General features: G+C 44.5%; 2 protein-coding genes across 2 annotated transcripts; both read left to right on the forward strand.

Annotated features, from left to right (window-relative positions):
- Positions 1 to 1,060: 1,060 nt before the first annotated feature.
- LOC310922713 (signal peptidase complex catalytic subunit SEC11C) lies at positions 1,061 to 4,970 on the forward strand. The gene is made up of 6 exons (XM_083883459.1): positions 1,061 to 1,168; positions 1,839 to 1,948; positions 2,389 to 2,538; positions 3,686 to 3,805; positions 4,335 to 4,392; positions 4,790 to 4,970. The coding sequence occupies exons 1-6, from the start codon at positions 1,127 to 1,129 to the stop codon at positions 4,841 to 4,843; spliced, it is 534 nt and encodes a 177-aa protein (XP_083739585.1). The 5' UTR covers positions 1,061 to 1,126; the 3' UTR covers positions 4,844 to 4,970.
- A 3,954-nt stretch (positions 4,971 to 8,924) lies between these two features.
- LOC310922715 (gastrin-releasing peptide-like) lies at positions 8,925 to 13,186 on the forward strand. The gene is made up of 3 exons (XM_083883461.1): positions 8,925 to 9,097; positions 9,576 to 9,826; positions 12,929 to 13,186. Exons 1-3 carry the CDS (start codon positions 8,956 to 8,958, stop codon positions 12,980 to 12,982), a joined length of 447 nt encoding a protein of 148 aa, XP_083739587.1. The 5' UTR covers positions 8,925 to 8,955; the 3' UTR covers positions 12,983 to 13,186.
- Positions 13,187 to 13,424: the final 238 nt, after the last annotated feature.

Here is a 13,424-nt window from a genome sequence, read left to right on the forward strand (position 1 = left end):
CTCAGTCTTCAGGGGCTATCTTTAAACTTGGTGGATGCCTGATTCGGTTTGGCCCATTTAATTCCCAGGAAATCAGGCTCTAGGCTGACCTGTATCTGTGTGGCTGCTTGCTGCTTCAGGCTCATGCAGTTATTCAGTGACGAACTGGAAATAAGTGTGAAGTCTACCTGTGCTGCTGGGGGTCTCACCCACTGCCAGGCACACTCTGAGCAGCCGCCGGGCCTGCGGGGGGCACCGAGAGGCTGCCGCACACGGGCGGCTGCGGCTTTTCTGGACCTCTGTGCTCTCCTCTGATCGAGGCCGTGTCGCGGTCCCTGAGCAAAACCGAGGTCACCGCTAGCTGCTGCCATGAGATGATTCCGCTCGCAGCTGGTGAGGGGGACAGCGCGAAGCCCCCTCTGATCCCTCACGCCTCTCACGGCCCCGCCCGCCCCTCACGGTTTCCCGCGCTCAGCACAGCGCCCCCTGCCGGCCACCCCCGCCCGCCCCTCACGGTTTCCCGCGCTCGGCACAGCGCCCCCTGCCGGCCACCCCCGCCCGCCCCTCACGGTTTCCCGCGCTCGGCACAGCGCCCCCTGCCGGCCACCCCCGCCCGCCCCTCACGGTTTCCCGCGCTCGGCACAGCGCCCCCTGCCGGCCACCCCCGCCCGCCCCTCCCGCGTCCGCGCGCTCGGCACAGCGCTCCTCCTTCACAGAGCGCGCGCCCTTCCCGCCAATGAGCTGCGCACACGCAGCGGCGGCCACAGGGTGCCCGCGGCAGTCGCCTGTCCCAAAACTCTCACCTCTCCCCATCCCCGGGAGACCGGTGAAGCCGGCCCGATGCTTTTTTGGCGGGCGCGGCTCTTCCCGCCGAGCCGAGGGGTCTGAGCGTTCACCGACGGTCCCTCGGTACAGCCAGCTGCTCAGGCACCTTTTAGGGCAGGAAGCGAGGGGCCTCGTCATGAGGACCCTTCGCCGCGATGCATCTGGGCGTTATAGTTCACCTGGCCGGTGAGGTTCTCGGTGCGCCAGCAGGTTGGGAGAGGAAGGAGACTACAGATCCCAGGAAGCAGCGCAGGTCCCGCTGTCGTTCCGGGCACTGCGCTGGGGGCGCAGGTTGTGCTGGCCCAGGAGCGGCGGGGCCGCGATGGATCTTTTCGGGGACCTGCGGCGCATGAACAAGCGGCAGGTACCGGGGCTGCCCCCGCGGCTCTCACCCCTCCGGGGAGCGGGGGTTTTCAGACGCCACCGTTGTCCCCGTGTGCTGCCGATAAAAGGAACAAAAAAATGAACACGAGTGTGTGGTTCAAGCGCATCCGCTGCTGGAAGGGCTGGCGGAGGAGGAGAACGGGGGGGCAGAATGTCAAATCAGTGATTTTTTTAGACAAATTTCAGTGTGACAGTAGCAGGAAACGATCCTTTGTCGTCTCCCGTCTCGTACAGCTCCTCTTTTTAAACAAAAGTCGCTCTTAGAAAGTCAGCCTCTGCTGACAGTCCGGTGTTCCACATATCCCTTTGGGATATTCCTGAGCTCGGGAGGGAGCCGGGGCCGTGTGAGCGAACCAGGTTTGGTTGTTTGCCAGGTCGCTTCCCCAGCTCTATAAGCCTTTATCAGAGTGTTTACCTCTGTCGCTGACACACAGGAGTGGATTAACCCAAGACTAAGGCACACAGAGGATTCCGGCTTTATGCTGCAGTTTGGTGGATTCTGACATGGCAATCTGTGCCACCAGGCTTGTGTTTGAATAGAATTTTAACATAAAAGCCTAGAATTTGTGGTGCGCCTGAGTTGAAGTTCTATGTTGTGCTTCTAAATACAATATGGTGCCTTTAAAAACCAATTTTCTTGTTTCACGCAGCTATATTACCAAGTCTTAAATTTTGCTATGATTGTGTCTTCTGCCCTAATGATCTGGAAGGGGCTGATCGTGGTCACTGGCAGCGAGAGCCCCATTGTTGTGGTGCTCAGGTGAGTCAGTGGAAAGGCTTTCTGCTTCAAGTCCAGGTATTGTTTTGCCTTTTGTCTCCTTCCCCTTCTTCCCCTTGGATACATTTGGAGTTTAAAATCTCACCTGTTTAAAGAAGGACTTAAACACTTGCTTTCTTCTATCTGCGTTTGAGCTCTGGCAGAAGTCACGCTGTCAGTAGCCATTACCCAGTTTCCACTGAGGTTTGTAGGAGCAGTAAATGTGTGAGACTTTTTAAAACCCAAGTTCCTTCACTTCACCTAAACTGCAGATTGCTTTCTGGGATTTTGGTTCTCTTAAAGGTCTGAGCAGTGTTACTGAATGGTGAAGGTACAGGTCTCAGTTAAAATTGTGGGTTTATCTGTAAGAATTAAATGTTCTTTGTTGTCGTGGTGCTTCTTTCATTTATGTCAACAAACTCTCTCTTTCTTGCTGTTTGTAGTGGCAGCATGGAACCAGCTTTTCACAGGGGAGACCTGCTATTCCTGACAAACTTCCATGATGACCCAATCAGAGCTGGTGAAATAGTTGTTTTTAAAGTTGAAGGCAGAGACATTCCAATAGTTCACAGAGTTATCAAAGTACATGAAAAGTAATGAAACTTGGCGTTCTTTTGTTTGTAAAGCTCCTTTCCTTCCCCATGGCTTTCAGTGACAGTTTAATTGTGGTTTAGTGTGTGAGAAAGGCAAGTGAGGATAAGCAGTGAGAAAAAGCTCAGCTGTATGATGTGATCCATTTCTGTCCCCAGTTCTGTGCCACGCTTCTTGAGGGTCTGAGACCTTTCCCTCAGCAAAGCTGCTCAGGGTTGGTGCAGGTGAAGGTGTGCCCAGGAGGAATCCTGGCAGCAGGGATGTGCATGGGGGCAGAATCCACTCCTATGCTGGTGCAGTGAAGATTTTGGTTGTAAGAGCAAGTTTTTGACAGAAGATGGAGATTCACAATCAGGATGCAGCCTGACAGAATGTGTGAGCTTTGCTAACTGAAGTTTTCCAAATTTGACTCAGGATAAAGAAGAGTTTCTTCTTACTCTTGTGTCTCTTGGCCACACTGCCCACAACAATTCTTGCTGAAAAGCAGCAGAGAGAGGGCTTGGTTTGGCCTTGATTGCAGATGCCCACTCTGCTAAACAGTTCCTTCCAAACCACAGTTCTGCTCCTAGTTCTGCACAGTGAAAAGCTAAGCTGCAGCTGGCAAGCATTGACATTTTTGAACTTTAGCTCCATGAGCTGAAGGTGTTTATTTCTTGAGTAATATCTCTTCTTCCATGTTTTTTAAAATTTCCAAGAATCACCTATTTTTATTTTTTTTTTATTACCTAATTTGTCTTTATGAGAACTCCTAATTTCTGTACTTGAGCAAAATTCATTTGAAGACAGTAAACTTAAGAAGTTTATTTGAATTTGTGTTCTGTGGAAGATGCTGATAAACACACTGGGCTTTTGTTGAGGAAGTTCAGTGCCTGGATGGACAATATCCCTTTCACGTCCATTGTGTAATTGCTTACATCAATTGACAATCTAGAAGTGTTGTAAGAAACGTTTCTTGTTAATATCTGTTGATAGATAAAGTCAGTAAACTTTGTAATGTTAATGATTTAATGGTGCTTGTTCAATAAGCAGGGCTGAAAGCAAACATTGTTATCTAATCTTGTAGCATTTTCCATCCTCATTTGCTTTGTAGATGTTAATTGAGATTTTTAAATTAAGTGCTATTTAGTTTATCACCTCATTGCCTTCTAGAGGAAATGGGAACATCAAATTTCTGACTAAAGGGGATAATAATGAAGTTGATGATAGAGGCTTGTACAAAGAAGGACAGAACTGGCTAGAGAAGAAAGATGTTGTTGGCAGAGCAAGAGGGTAAGTAAAGCAAAATGTACTTTGTAATTAAATAGAAAAATTAGCTCTTGAATTGGTTCTGCTGTTGATACAAACCAGATCTGATGTATTTTTAAATTTCTTAAATAGAATTGTAATTTAAAAAGAAAACCTAAAAAAGTTGCTTCCTATAGTACTCCCAGTGATGTGGAGTGTGGGGAAGAAAAAGGACATTTGACAAATAGTCCACCTGAAAGTACAAAATTAATTGGCTTCTGCTTGTAATTGCTAGAAATTACTAAGAAATCATGTTGGCATTCCACAGGAATTTTAATGCAGGTTCGAGCTTTTGACTTTGTTCCCTTCTCCAGCTGAGCTGAAATCTTTTCAGAATTTCTGAGATAACTTTGATTAAGGAAAACAAATGAATTTTACTTCCTATTCAGGTCTGTATTAGTCCCAGGTGTAAATGATGAGATTGCACCGAAATATTCCAGATTGCGTAACATTAAAATACTTCCATTAAATATTTGGGGATTAATTTTATATTCACCTGTTTTCTCACTTACAGGTTTCTGCCCTATGTAGGAATGGTAACGATAATAATGAATGACTACCCAAAATTTAAGGTATGTATAGTGACGTTTTGAATATTCAAAGTGCTAAAATAACAAGTACAGACAGTACGAACCTTGCTTCTAAGTATACATGTAATTAATACATTTGTGTATGTGGTTTGGTACCTAATGTAGGATGAGCTGAGTGTCCTTGCTTACTGTTGGGCAGTAGAATTTGTTGTTTGTAATGAGTTGAAAACATGTTGTTTATTAGAATTTTGTTAGTTAAGTGTATCCAAATATGATGCCTGGTTATGATGAATTTGATCGCTTTAAAATCTTCCTGCAATTCTGTAGGATCAGAGTCCTATTTGTGTGATGTTTGAGAGGGCACCTTTTGAACAGTTTGTGCTTTCAGAGCTCAGTGGAGAGGAGTTGTAACGAGTCTGTGTTCTGTGTTTCTTTGCAGTATGCTCTCCTGGCAGTGATGGGAGCATATGTACTGCTCAAACGGGAATCCTAAACACAAGAACAAAGGGAAATATACAGGGGGAAAAAACTAATATATTTCAGATGACTTCATTTCTGTATACGGTTACAAACTGTGCAAGCTTCTGTCTTGTCTAAATAAACGACACCTAATGAGTGAAGCTGTTGGCTGCTGGCTAATTACAAAATGGCATATTTACCACCTTCTACAGACTGCTCTCAGCTAACCTGGCACTGATTTGGAGGACTGTCATGCTGGAGCAGCCAAGGGCTCTCTTGCCATGCCACAGTAGGTTTTTCTTGACTGGTGCTGCATCTGTACCCACTTTTGCCCTCGTGTTTTCTTGGGGGGTTATTTTTAATCTGTCAGTGTCCTCTTTTCTCCATCATACAAACTGTTTTGATCAGTGCTTGTAAGGACACAGAATCTCTGAACAGGTAGTAAGTAAGTTCTAGGAGTTTAGTCAGACTTATGGCTAAGTTGGCTGGTTGTGGCTGACAAAAACAGCCAAGAAGGGGAGTTTACTCTAACTTGGCACTGAGCAGTGGGGACTCAGAGCTTTTTCCCTTAATTTGACACTTGCTCTTCATGGCGTAAGGAAAAAAGCCCAGATGGCCTGATTTCTAGAGGCCTGGTTTTTAGGGACTGTGTGCATTGCTAGCGTTCAGGCTGTTGACGATTCTGCCTTTTGTGTCCTAGCTCTTAAACAAACCTAACAAAAAGGTTTGCTGGGGCTTTAATAACACTTGTAAATTACTGAATGAATAGCACAGTAGTACACTTCAGGGATATTGCCAAGAAGGGGAAACCAGAACTCTTTTGCCCGTTTGGAGAATGTATTATTCTCACCTATCATATAACACCTGAGTAGTGTTAAACATAAAATTGATTTTTCATTTAAAAACTTACCTGATCACTATCTTTTATGAAATTTGGTATTTTTCTCTTACCTTCAAATGTCAGTGTTGCACCTTCAACAAAGCAGAACTTGTTTTCCTTGCTGGCTTTGTTTTTGTAGCTTGCATAAGGAACAGCACGATGCTTTTTTCTTCTGGAGTTCTGTTTCTTCTGTAATCCCTTACCTCTGCAAAAATACTCTATTTTTCAATAATGACACCTTCTCTGTTGTAAAGCTTATGTTCAACAGACAACTGCTGAATTTCTCCAAGTAATATTACTTCTTTTGTGTCCTACTAAGCGGTTTTCATGTCCAACTGTATTATAAAAATTACTTATTTTGTGTCAAATTGTATAGAAATAAAATTGAGTATAATAAATGGCATGGCAGGATAATGTTGGGATCCTTAATGCAGTCTTCCTGGAAGTGTTTCATCCCAGTTAAGAAAAAAATACTGTGTTTTTTGGAGACAGGGTATGTGGAGTAAGATTTTTTTTCTTTCTCTTGGTATTGCTGAAATCCAAATTTATGCTGTCCACCTACCCCAATGTGAGCACAGTCAGCTCTGACTTGGAGAGTGCAGCTGAACATTTTGCAGCTGGCCAATGTGACATTGGGGTCCAGTCACAGGAATGGCTCAGAGCTGTGCCAGGGGGGATCAGAGTGGGTCTTAGGAAGCATTTCCATACTGAGAGGATGTTCAGACCTGGAGCAGCCCCCTTCAGGAGAAGGTGGATGCCCCAGGCTCAGCATTCCAGCAGCACTTGGACAATGCCCCAGCTTCTGGGCAGCCTGGAAGGGCTCAGGCTGTTGGGCTGGATGGTCTCTGTAAGTTGTTCTGGTCCATAAATGCTTCCCATTTGAATTCTCCAATTACTGAACCCCTCCACCACAAAAATCATAAACCCAAACTTGTGGCTGCCATAGCAGCCTGGCACACATTAAAAGTGCAGTGAGCAATTGCTGTGGTTAAGCTTCAACTTTCCAGGGCTTCCCAAAATGCATCACAAACAGTATCAGCTATCTTACACTGGGCCTTATTAGATAAATGTTATTATTTCATATTATTCAGTCTCTATAAAGTTGTGGAGCTCTTTTCTGAGAAATGTCTTCAGTTCTTCAGGGAACTGTTGCAGCACGGAGTCGATCTTGAGGTTATTTGCAGAACACCTGTCCTGAGTGCAGGTTGGAAATGCTGGAGATTAGTCTATTCAGCATCTTCAACATTTACAGAGTATTCCTCAGTGATCACACCTGTTATTACGTTGGAGATAGGCTTCCACCAGTGTTTGTTCTGTACATACATCCTGTCTGTGTCTAACACCAGGATCTCTACAAAGAAAATGATGAAAGCCACACCATTCTTATATTATCCCTTTTTATAGCTGTCAAATGTGCGTTGCTGATAAAACAATGATGGTTGTCTAAAATGTAAAGGAGGCAGATTAAAGAGTGTTATCGTGGTAATAGCATTTGAGAACTGTAAATGTTTTCCTGCCATGAAGCACTGCAACGTTTTGCTTTGCCATGGGATATATAAAATTAGGAAGGGACTTTTAAAACAGAGAGAGCTGTTTCTTGATGTTCAAACACAAATTTATGCTATCAGGCTTCTTCTCAAAGAGAAAGATTGTCTTGAGTGGGTTGAGTCACTCACAGTTCATAATATCCTGTGGTTGTACCTGGTTACTTTTTTGTTGGGGAGGGTCCAGAATAATATTTCCCAATATTGTCAAGTTATTATTTTTCTTAGAAGGGTAATAAATTAAGAATTAGGATAAATCCTTATTAAGAAGTAAATAAATAATAAAGACATAGTACATATACAACATCCAAGAAAGGTTTATTTGTTTGCGTGGTATTTTCACTAAAAGATTTGGGACTACCGGGCAACAAGGAACTGAGTAAGAATTCATGTTTGGTTAGTTTTGGTTTTGTTTTCTGAAAATGGACAGTTTCCTGAATTTTTCCATTTCCTGCCTTGATTGCTCCAAACAATTAAAGTTTCTCTGGATGGCAATATTTTATTTGATCAGCTGTCACTCAGCACAGAGCACATATCTGTAGCTGTACTGCAGGCAGCACAGTGAAACTTGAGGCATGAGAATACTCTTGTGAATTAAGCAGGAATGCATAATTAATAACCAAAAGAAAAGAATGAATCACATTAATCAGTAAAAGAAGGCGAAACAAACTGTGACTAAACAAGGGAACAATTTGGCTCAATACAGCAGGATATACAATTGACTTCAAAAGGAATTGTACAAGAGTTTACAGGAATTATGTTAATTCACATCCGTGGGAGCTCCCAGTAGGGATAGTTCAGTTCAAGTCATGTGGGGCTGCTGGGGGAGCTGGCAAGTTCCTTACAGTCAGCTCTGCTCCCTGTGTGTCCCACCTCCTGCCACAGTTCTCTAGACAGCAAAATCATCACTTAAACTGCACCCATGACACGTCCTTCATCCTGTCCCTGCTGTTCTCCTGAGGACAAACGGCACATCGGGACTTCCATCGGTGCTCACCCCCCTTCCCTCCAGTGAAACCACTTTACGTGTTCCGTTCCAGGGCCTTTCCAAGGTTATACTGTCTCCATCTTTTCCCGGCACTGCCTTTTCGGGCAGGAGTTCTTTCCATCCATTTACCACAGAGTTGGCCAGTTCCAGGTGCCTTGGGGCGCTGCAAAGTTTAAAGGGTCCCTGTGCAAAGAAAGCAGAAAGTCCTGTAAATGCGCTTCCACGTCGGTGTCATTTGTGGCAGGAAATTTAGGTGATACTGGAAATTAAAACGAGCCCTTTGCGCGAGATTTTCTGTTGCAGTGAGGGACAGCTTTTCCTCAGGTGCAGGTCCCTCGGGGCGGGGTGGCCTCGCCCCTGCAGCTCCCGGGTCCCCCCTCGAGGAGCTCCCGATGCCCCGAGGTGTCCGCGCCGCCCCCAGCCCCGGCCCTCGCCGAGCGGAGCCTGCGGGACCGAGAGAGGGAGAGCGAGAGAGCGGCCCCCCCGCCCGGGCCGGCCCCGCCTCGGCTCCCCCCGCGGGCCCGGAGGAGGCGCCAGGCGCGGGGGCTCCGCTCCGGATAAATGGGGGGCGGCGGCGGCAGCGCTCGGGAGCCGTGGCGGGGCCGGAGCGGAGCGCGGCTCGGGCAGCACCGCGGCAGCGCAGGGCAGGGCAGGGCAGGGCAGGGCCGGGCCGGGCAGCGCAGGGCAGGGCAGGGCAGGGCAGGGCAGGGCAGGGCAGGGCAGGGCAGGGCAGGATGCGCGGCGGGCGGCCCGCGGCGCTGCCGCTGCTGGCGCTGCTGGCGCTGCTGACGGCGCAGGGCGGAGCGGCGCCCCTGCAGCCCGGCGGGACCCCCGCGCTCACCAAGATCTACCCCCGCGGCAGCCACTGGGCTGTGGGTAAGTGCGCTTTAACTCCTTCAAAGGCACTGGAACGTACGGTTCCTGCGTCCCGTGTCGAGGCGGGGTAAGTCTAAAACCTTCTCTGTGCACTTTTACTCCAGCAAATCTTACCAAGCACCTCTCTCTATCTCCAGGCAAAGTGCTTGGTTATCGCTACCCCTTTCTTAGCCACGTTTTCTCTGACAATATAACACAACAGACAGAAGAAATTAATTGTGTGTGACTCTGACAAAATCTTCAGTCCCAGTCGTGCTGCAACTCGACATTATCCAGCCCCTTCCCTTCCCTTCCCTTCCCTTCCCTTCCCTTCCCTTCCCTTCCCTTCCCTTCCCTTCCCTTCCCTTCCCTTCCCTTCCCTTCCCTTCCCTTCCCTTCCCTTCCCTTCCCCAGGCAATAGCAAAGTCCTGCTGATGTTTGAACAATCAAATCTTTACCTGTTTTGGTTAATTTTGTGCTACTGTAATTGTTGTTACAGGACATTTAATGGGGAAAAAAAGCGCTGGAGATTTTCCTTACGGTTTTGAAGAAGAAAACAAGACACCATTTTCAGCATTACCTAACAATATCAAGCAGCTGGAAGAGTATCTGCAGTGGGAAGAAATCTCAAAATATTTGCTAAGGCTGCTGGAAAGGAATGAAAATAAAAGTGGTCACTTTTTAAAAGGAAGGCTTCCCTGGTACACCAGGAACACCTGGGAGACAGATGACAATAGCAGTTGGAAACATGTAAGTAAGATAAAACCTGTAAAGAAACTCCATGTGTTCAATTTTTGGGTTACAGTAACATAGTGACTTCCTCAATCCTCTTCCTGGTGGATTGTCCAGAAAAGCAGCAGAAATGCATCTCATGTATTAGACATCCAGTACAGTAAGCCTCTGCTCTTGATTACAGATTGTCACTCACTGATTGTATTTTTGATTACTTCATTTGCTGCTGGGTGTAAACATGGCATGCATTCAGCACTTTTTAGTCCCTGGGTTCCCTTCAGGCTGCTTGGTTGGGCCATTCTTTTCTCTTCATGCACAGGTGATCCCATCAGCACCACGTATTGCTCAGCAAAGCCAAGATAGTGTGGAAAATAAGTGTGAGGGCAGGAGGAACCACATCACACTGACTGTCCCCTTCCATCACCCTTCAGGATGTTCTGCCTTGGGCTGAGCAAAGCCACGGGGCTGCAGAATTTTCTCTGGTCTCAGATTTGTCCCTGTCTCCTTTGTCTTTTCTCCAGCCCATGGTGCTGGCTACTGCTGTGGTCGTTCCTGGGTTTGCTAAAGGCATCTGGGGCTACTGATAAGCTGCCCCTCCTCATCCTCAAATTCATGTTCTTCCTAGTGCTGTTGCACAAAACAACAGGGTTTTGGAACAGATTAATCCCTATTCTTTTGGGAAATCCTATAAAATACACTGTGAAGGATAACAGTGAGGTTTTACAGAAAATAATTGGGGTCTAATGTAAATCACAGGATCCACAAGAAAACTACTTCACTTATAATGCCTCAGGCACAGTCATGGTGATAAAGCTGCAGAATTCTTTTGGGTGACAATGAAATAGAATAAAAAGATTAATACGCCCCCTTAAAGACATCAATGGAAAGATTTTTTTTTTTTCCCATATTCTTCTGCAATATGATGTCATTAATATTCCTGGGCTAACTTCAGCCCGGTTTCCCTCCTGAAATCCTGGTGCAATCATATTAGTGAATACTTGGGCTTTTATTTGAATGTGGGTAAAAATTCACTCTTTAAATTAAGCTCTGATTTAAGTCTCTCACAACAGTGATACGAATGCTGCCCATAGGTTTCTTTTTGGCTGTTGGCTTTATGATAGTGATGCATCATAGTAACTGATTATTAATACTATTTGAAAAAGTAACTATTTATTCCATCTTCAGTTCTGCAGTTTGCAGCTTTGTAATCGAATTAAATTAACAAATCCCCTTATTTAATGTAAAGAGGGAAATGTTCTGACTTCTAAAAGTGTCTGTCAATAAATCCTACTTAGGAAGGCTGGAAGTTGCCTTTGGTAAGTTGAATCATATCCATATGTGTGTACTTTCACTGTAAATTAACGTCCACCATAAATTAATATTTCTGTGGTCAGACATTGAACATCCTTATGGAATAATGAGATTATTGCCTTAAGCATCCAGATTTCTGCAGGGCTTAGTAAAAAAGCTCATGTTTTTCTTGAGACTAAGATAGAGATCAATTCACAGAACCTCATTTGGCCATAAAACCCTTGATTTCTATATTCAACAATTTCTTTGTCTCCATCCTGAAGTAAAATCTAACGAAAGTTGCTGTAGCTGTACTTTCCTGCTGTTGGACACAAATACTTGATGATACACAGTCTAGGTGGGATATGATGTCCTGTTTTCCCCTTGGCTTCAAGAAAGCACCTGAAATTTAAGGTATTTCTGAGATCTTCCTTCTAGATGAAGAAAACATGAAGATCAAAAGGAATGTACTTTACTCTTTTGAGGGCTGATAGTTTCCTAAACATTTAAATAATGAGAAATATTTTTATTTAGAAGTTATTTTGAATAAAAGAGGCCTTATTTACAAAGGTAGAACTCCAATATACAGAATGTGACATTCATGCACATAGGGGTACAAATGCGTAAGTAACTTTTGGGGGTTGATTGTGTAGATTTGTCAGGACATGAGGGGTTTCAGGTGCACAGACTTGGTTAGACATCACCTTGGGGAGGATTACCAGGTACAGGAAGCCGAGAACGATGACACAGCACATCCAGAAAATTTGTCCTTGGCATGAAATACTTTTCCAGGCATATTTTGTGTGAGTTTGGAATAGAAACTTGTTCTAGGAGGAACCAGACACCAGATTTGCAGCGGGTTACTGTTCCCTGTGCAGTGGCCTGTTGGACTGAGGTACTAAATGTCAGCAAAAGAAGGTAAATAACGAACCCTGCTGCCAGCTTCTGGAATGGCTGTCCCAGGAGCACGTGCCCACCAGGGGCTGCAGTTCCCGTGCACTGACAGAGATGCCAACCAGGAGTCTGTGTCTGCAGCCCTGTGCTCCACCTGCTGCACACAGCAAAGACTGGCTGTGTTGGGAACAAACAGTCTCTCCAAGAACTTTGTTTCATGCGTGCTTTCAATTTTAGCTGATTTAATTCAAAGCTTGAATTTTAAATTTAAGATCAGGAAGTCCCAAAGCCAGAAGTAAATACAGATAAGTACCTCAGTTCAGGGTCTTTCTTATTAGCCCAGATCATCCAGTTCATCACAACTGATGCTCACACTGGCTGTACATTTCTTAAGAAGAAAAGAATTCTTTCTAAAGGACTCACCCAAAGGAGAGAAATGAGTGACACACAAATAGTCAAAAAATGGAAAAGGTGAACCCAATATTTCTTGGAGTTTGGCTTAAGATGGTGCACCTGTGTTATTTTCTTTTCAGTTAATACCTTGCCTGCTCTTTATTCTGTGAATAAATTACAGTTAATGTAGTTAAAGGGGATGAAAATCTCTCCTGCAAGTTGGACTAAGTGCAAAAATAAGTTGGAAAATAAACTTTAAATTGTTTCTATTACTTGGCTTTTTCACACTAATGAGACAGGATATAAATGAGATGGCACATAGAATTATCTAGGAGAATGACTTTCCTCCTACTTTTGCACTTGGTTATTACACTAACCAAGACAAATGGGGTCTGTTTCGGAAAGATTATTAGGAACATGTTTGTTATGTGAATGCACAGAGCAGTTATCTATTAGGCTTATTAACTTATAGTAGGTTTATTAACTTAGTGAATTACTTTTTTCGGGACTGGTCTATAAATAATATATTTCTCATTTTATTAGATGATGGACTATCTGCTTCAAGTTGTGAATATGAAAGAGAGCACTCCAAGCTGAAAGAAGATCACTAAATCATGAAGAAATTGAATACTTTCTGTAAGAGACTATATTTCACAAGCACTTGATTGTATCAGATAATCAACAAAGTCACTTTTCTGTACACAAGAATTCCTTTGTGTAAAGTACTTAAATACACATATTCTTGTATGGTTCAGCAAGGACTAAATCCTCTTCTTCATTTTCAAGGTGGCATTTTCTCGTTTGAATGGCTTTGATATATATATATTGATATATATATATATATATATAATTGTCACGGAAGGGTCTTCCAATTAATTATATGACTTACTTATCGAATCATTTAATCTCTTAGTTTGAAACTACATGACATCGCAACATTCACAATAAATCGTGCCAAGAAAAAGGAGGAGTTCATGCTTTTATTTCAGTCGAGCAGTGAAATTCGCTGTGTAAAAGCCCGTGGCAAGGGCCGCTGCCT

The sequence above is a fragment of the Zosterops lateralis genome (genome assembly GCF_965231275.1).
Source record: "Zosterops lateralis genome assembly, chromosome: Z".
NCBI lineage: Eukaryota > Metazoa > Chordata > Aves > Passeriformes > Zosteropidae > Zosterops > Zosterops lateralis.

Excerpts from the sequence above, each read along its gene's own strand:
- LOC310922713 (XM_083883459.1), top strand. The coding sequence starts at position 1,127 with ATGGATCTTTTCGGGGACCTGCGGCGCATGAACAAGCGGCAG. Across the intron at positions 1,169-1,838 it reads GGCGCATGAACAAGCGGCAG|CTATATTACCAAGTCTTAAA; the intron begins GTACCGGGGCTG and ends TGTTTCACGCAG. Across the intron at positions 2,539-3,685 it reads GTTATCAAAGTACATGAAAA|AGGAAATGGGAACATCAAAT; the intron begins GTAATGAAACTT and ends ATTGCCTTCTAG.
- LOC310922715 (XM_083883461.1), top strand. The coding sequence starts at position 8,956 with ATGCGCGGCGGGCGGCCCGCGGCGCTGCCGCTGCTGGCGCTGCTGGCG. Across the intron at positions 9,098-9,575 it reads CGGCAGCCACTGGGCTGTGG|GACATTTAATGGGGAAAAAA; the intron begins GTAAGTGCGCTT and ends TTGTTGTTACAG. Across the intron at positions 9,827-12,928 it reads ACAATAGCAGTTGGAAACAT|ATGATGGACTATCTGCTTCA; the intron begins GTAAGTAAGATA and ends TCATTTTATTAG.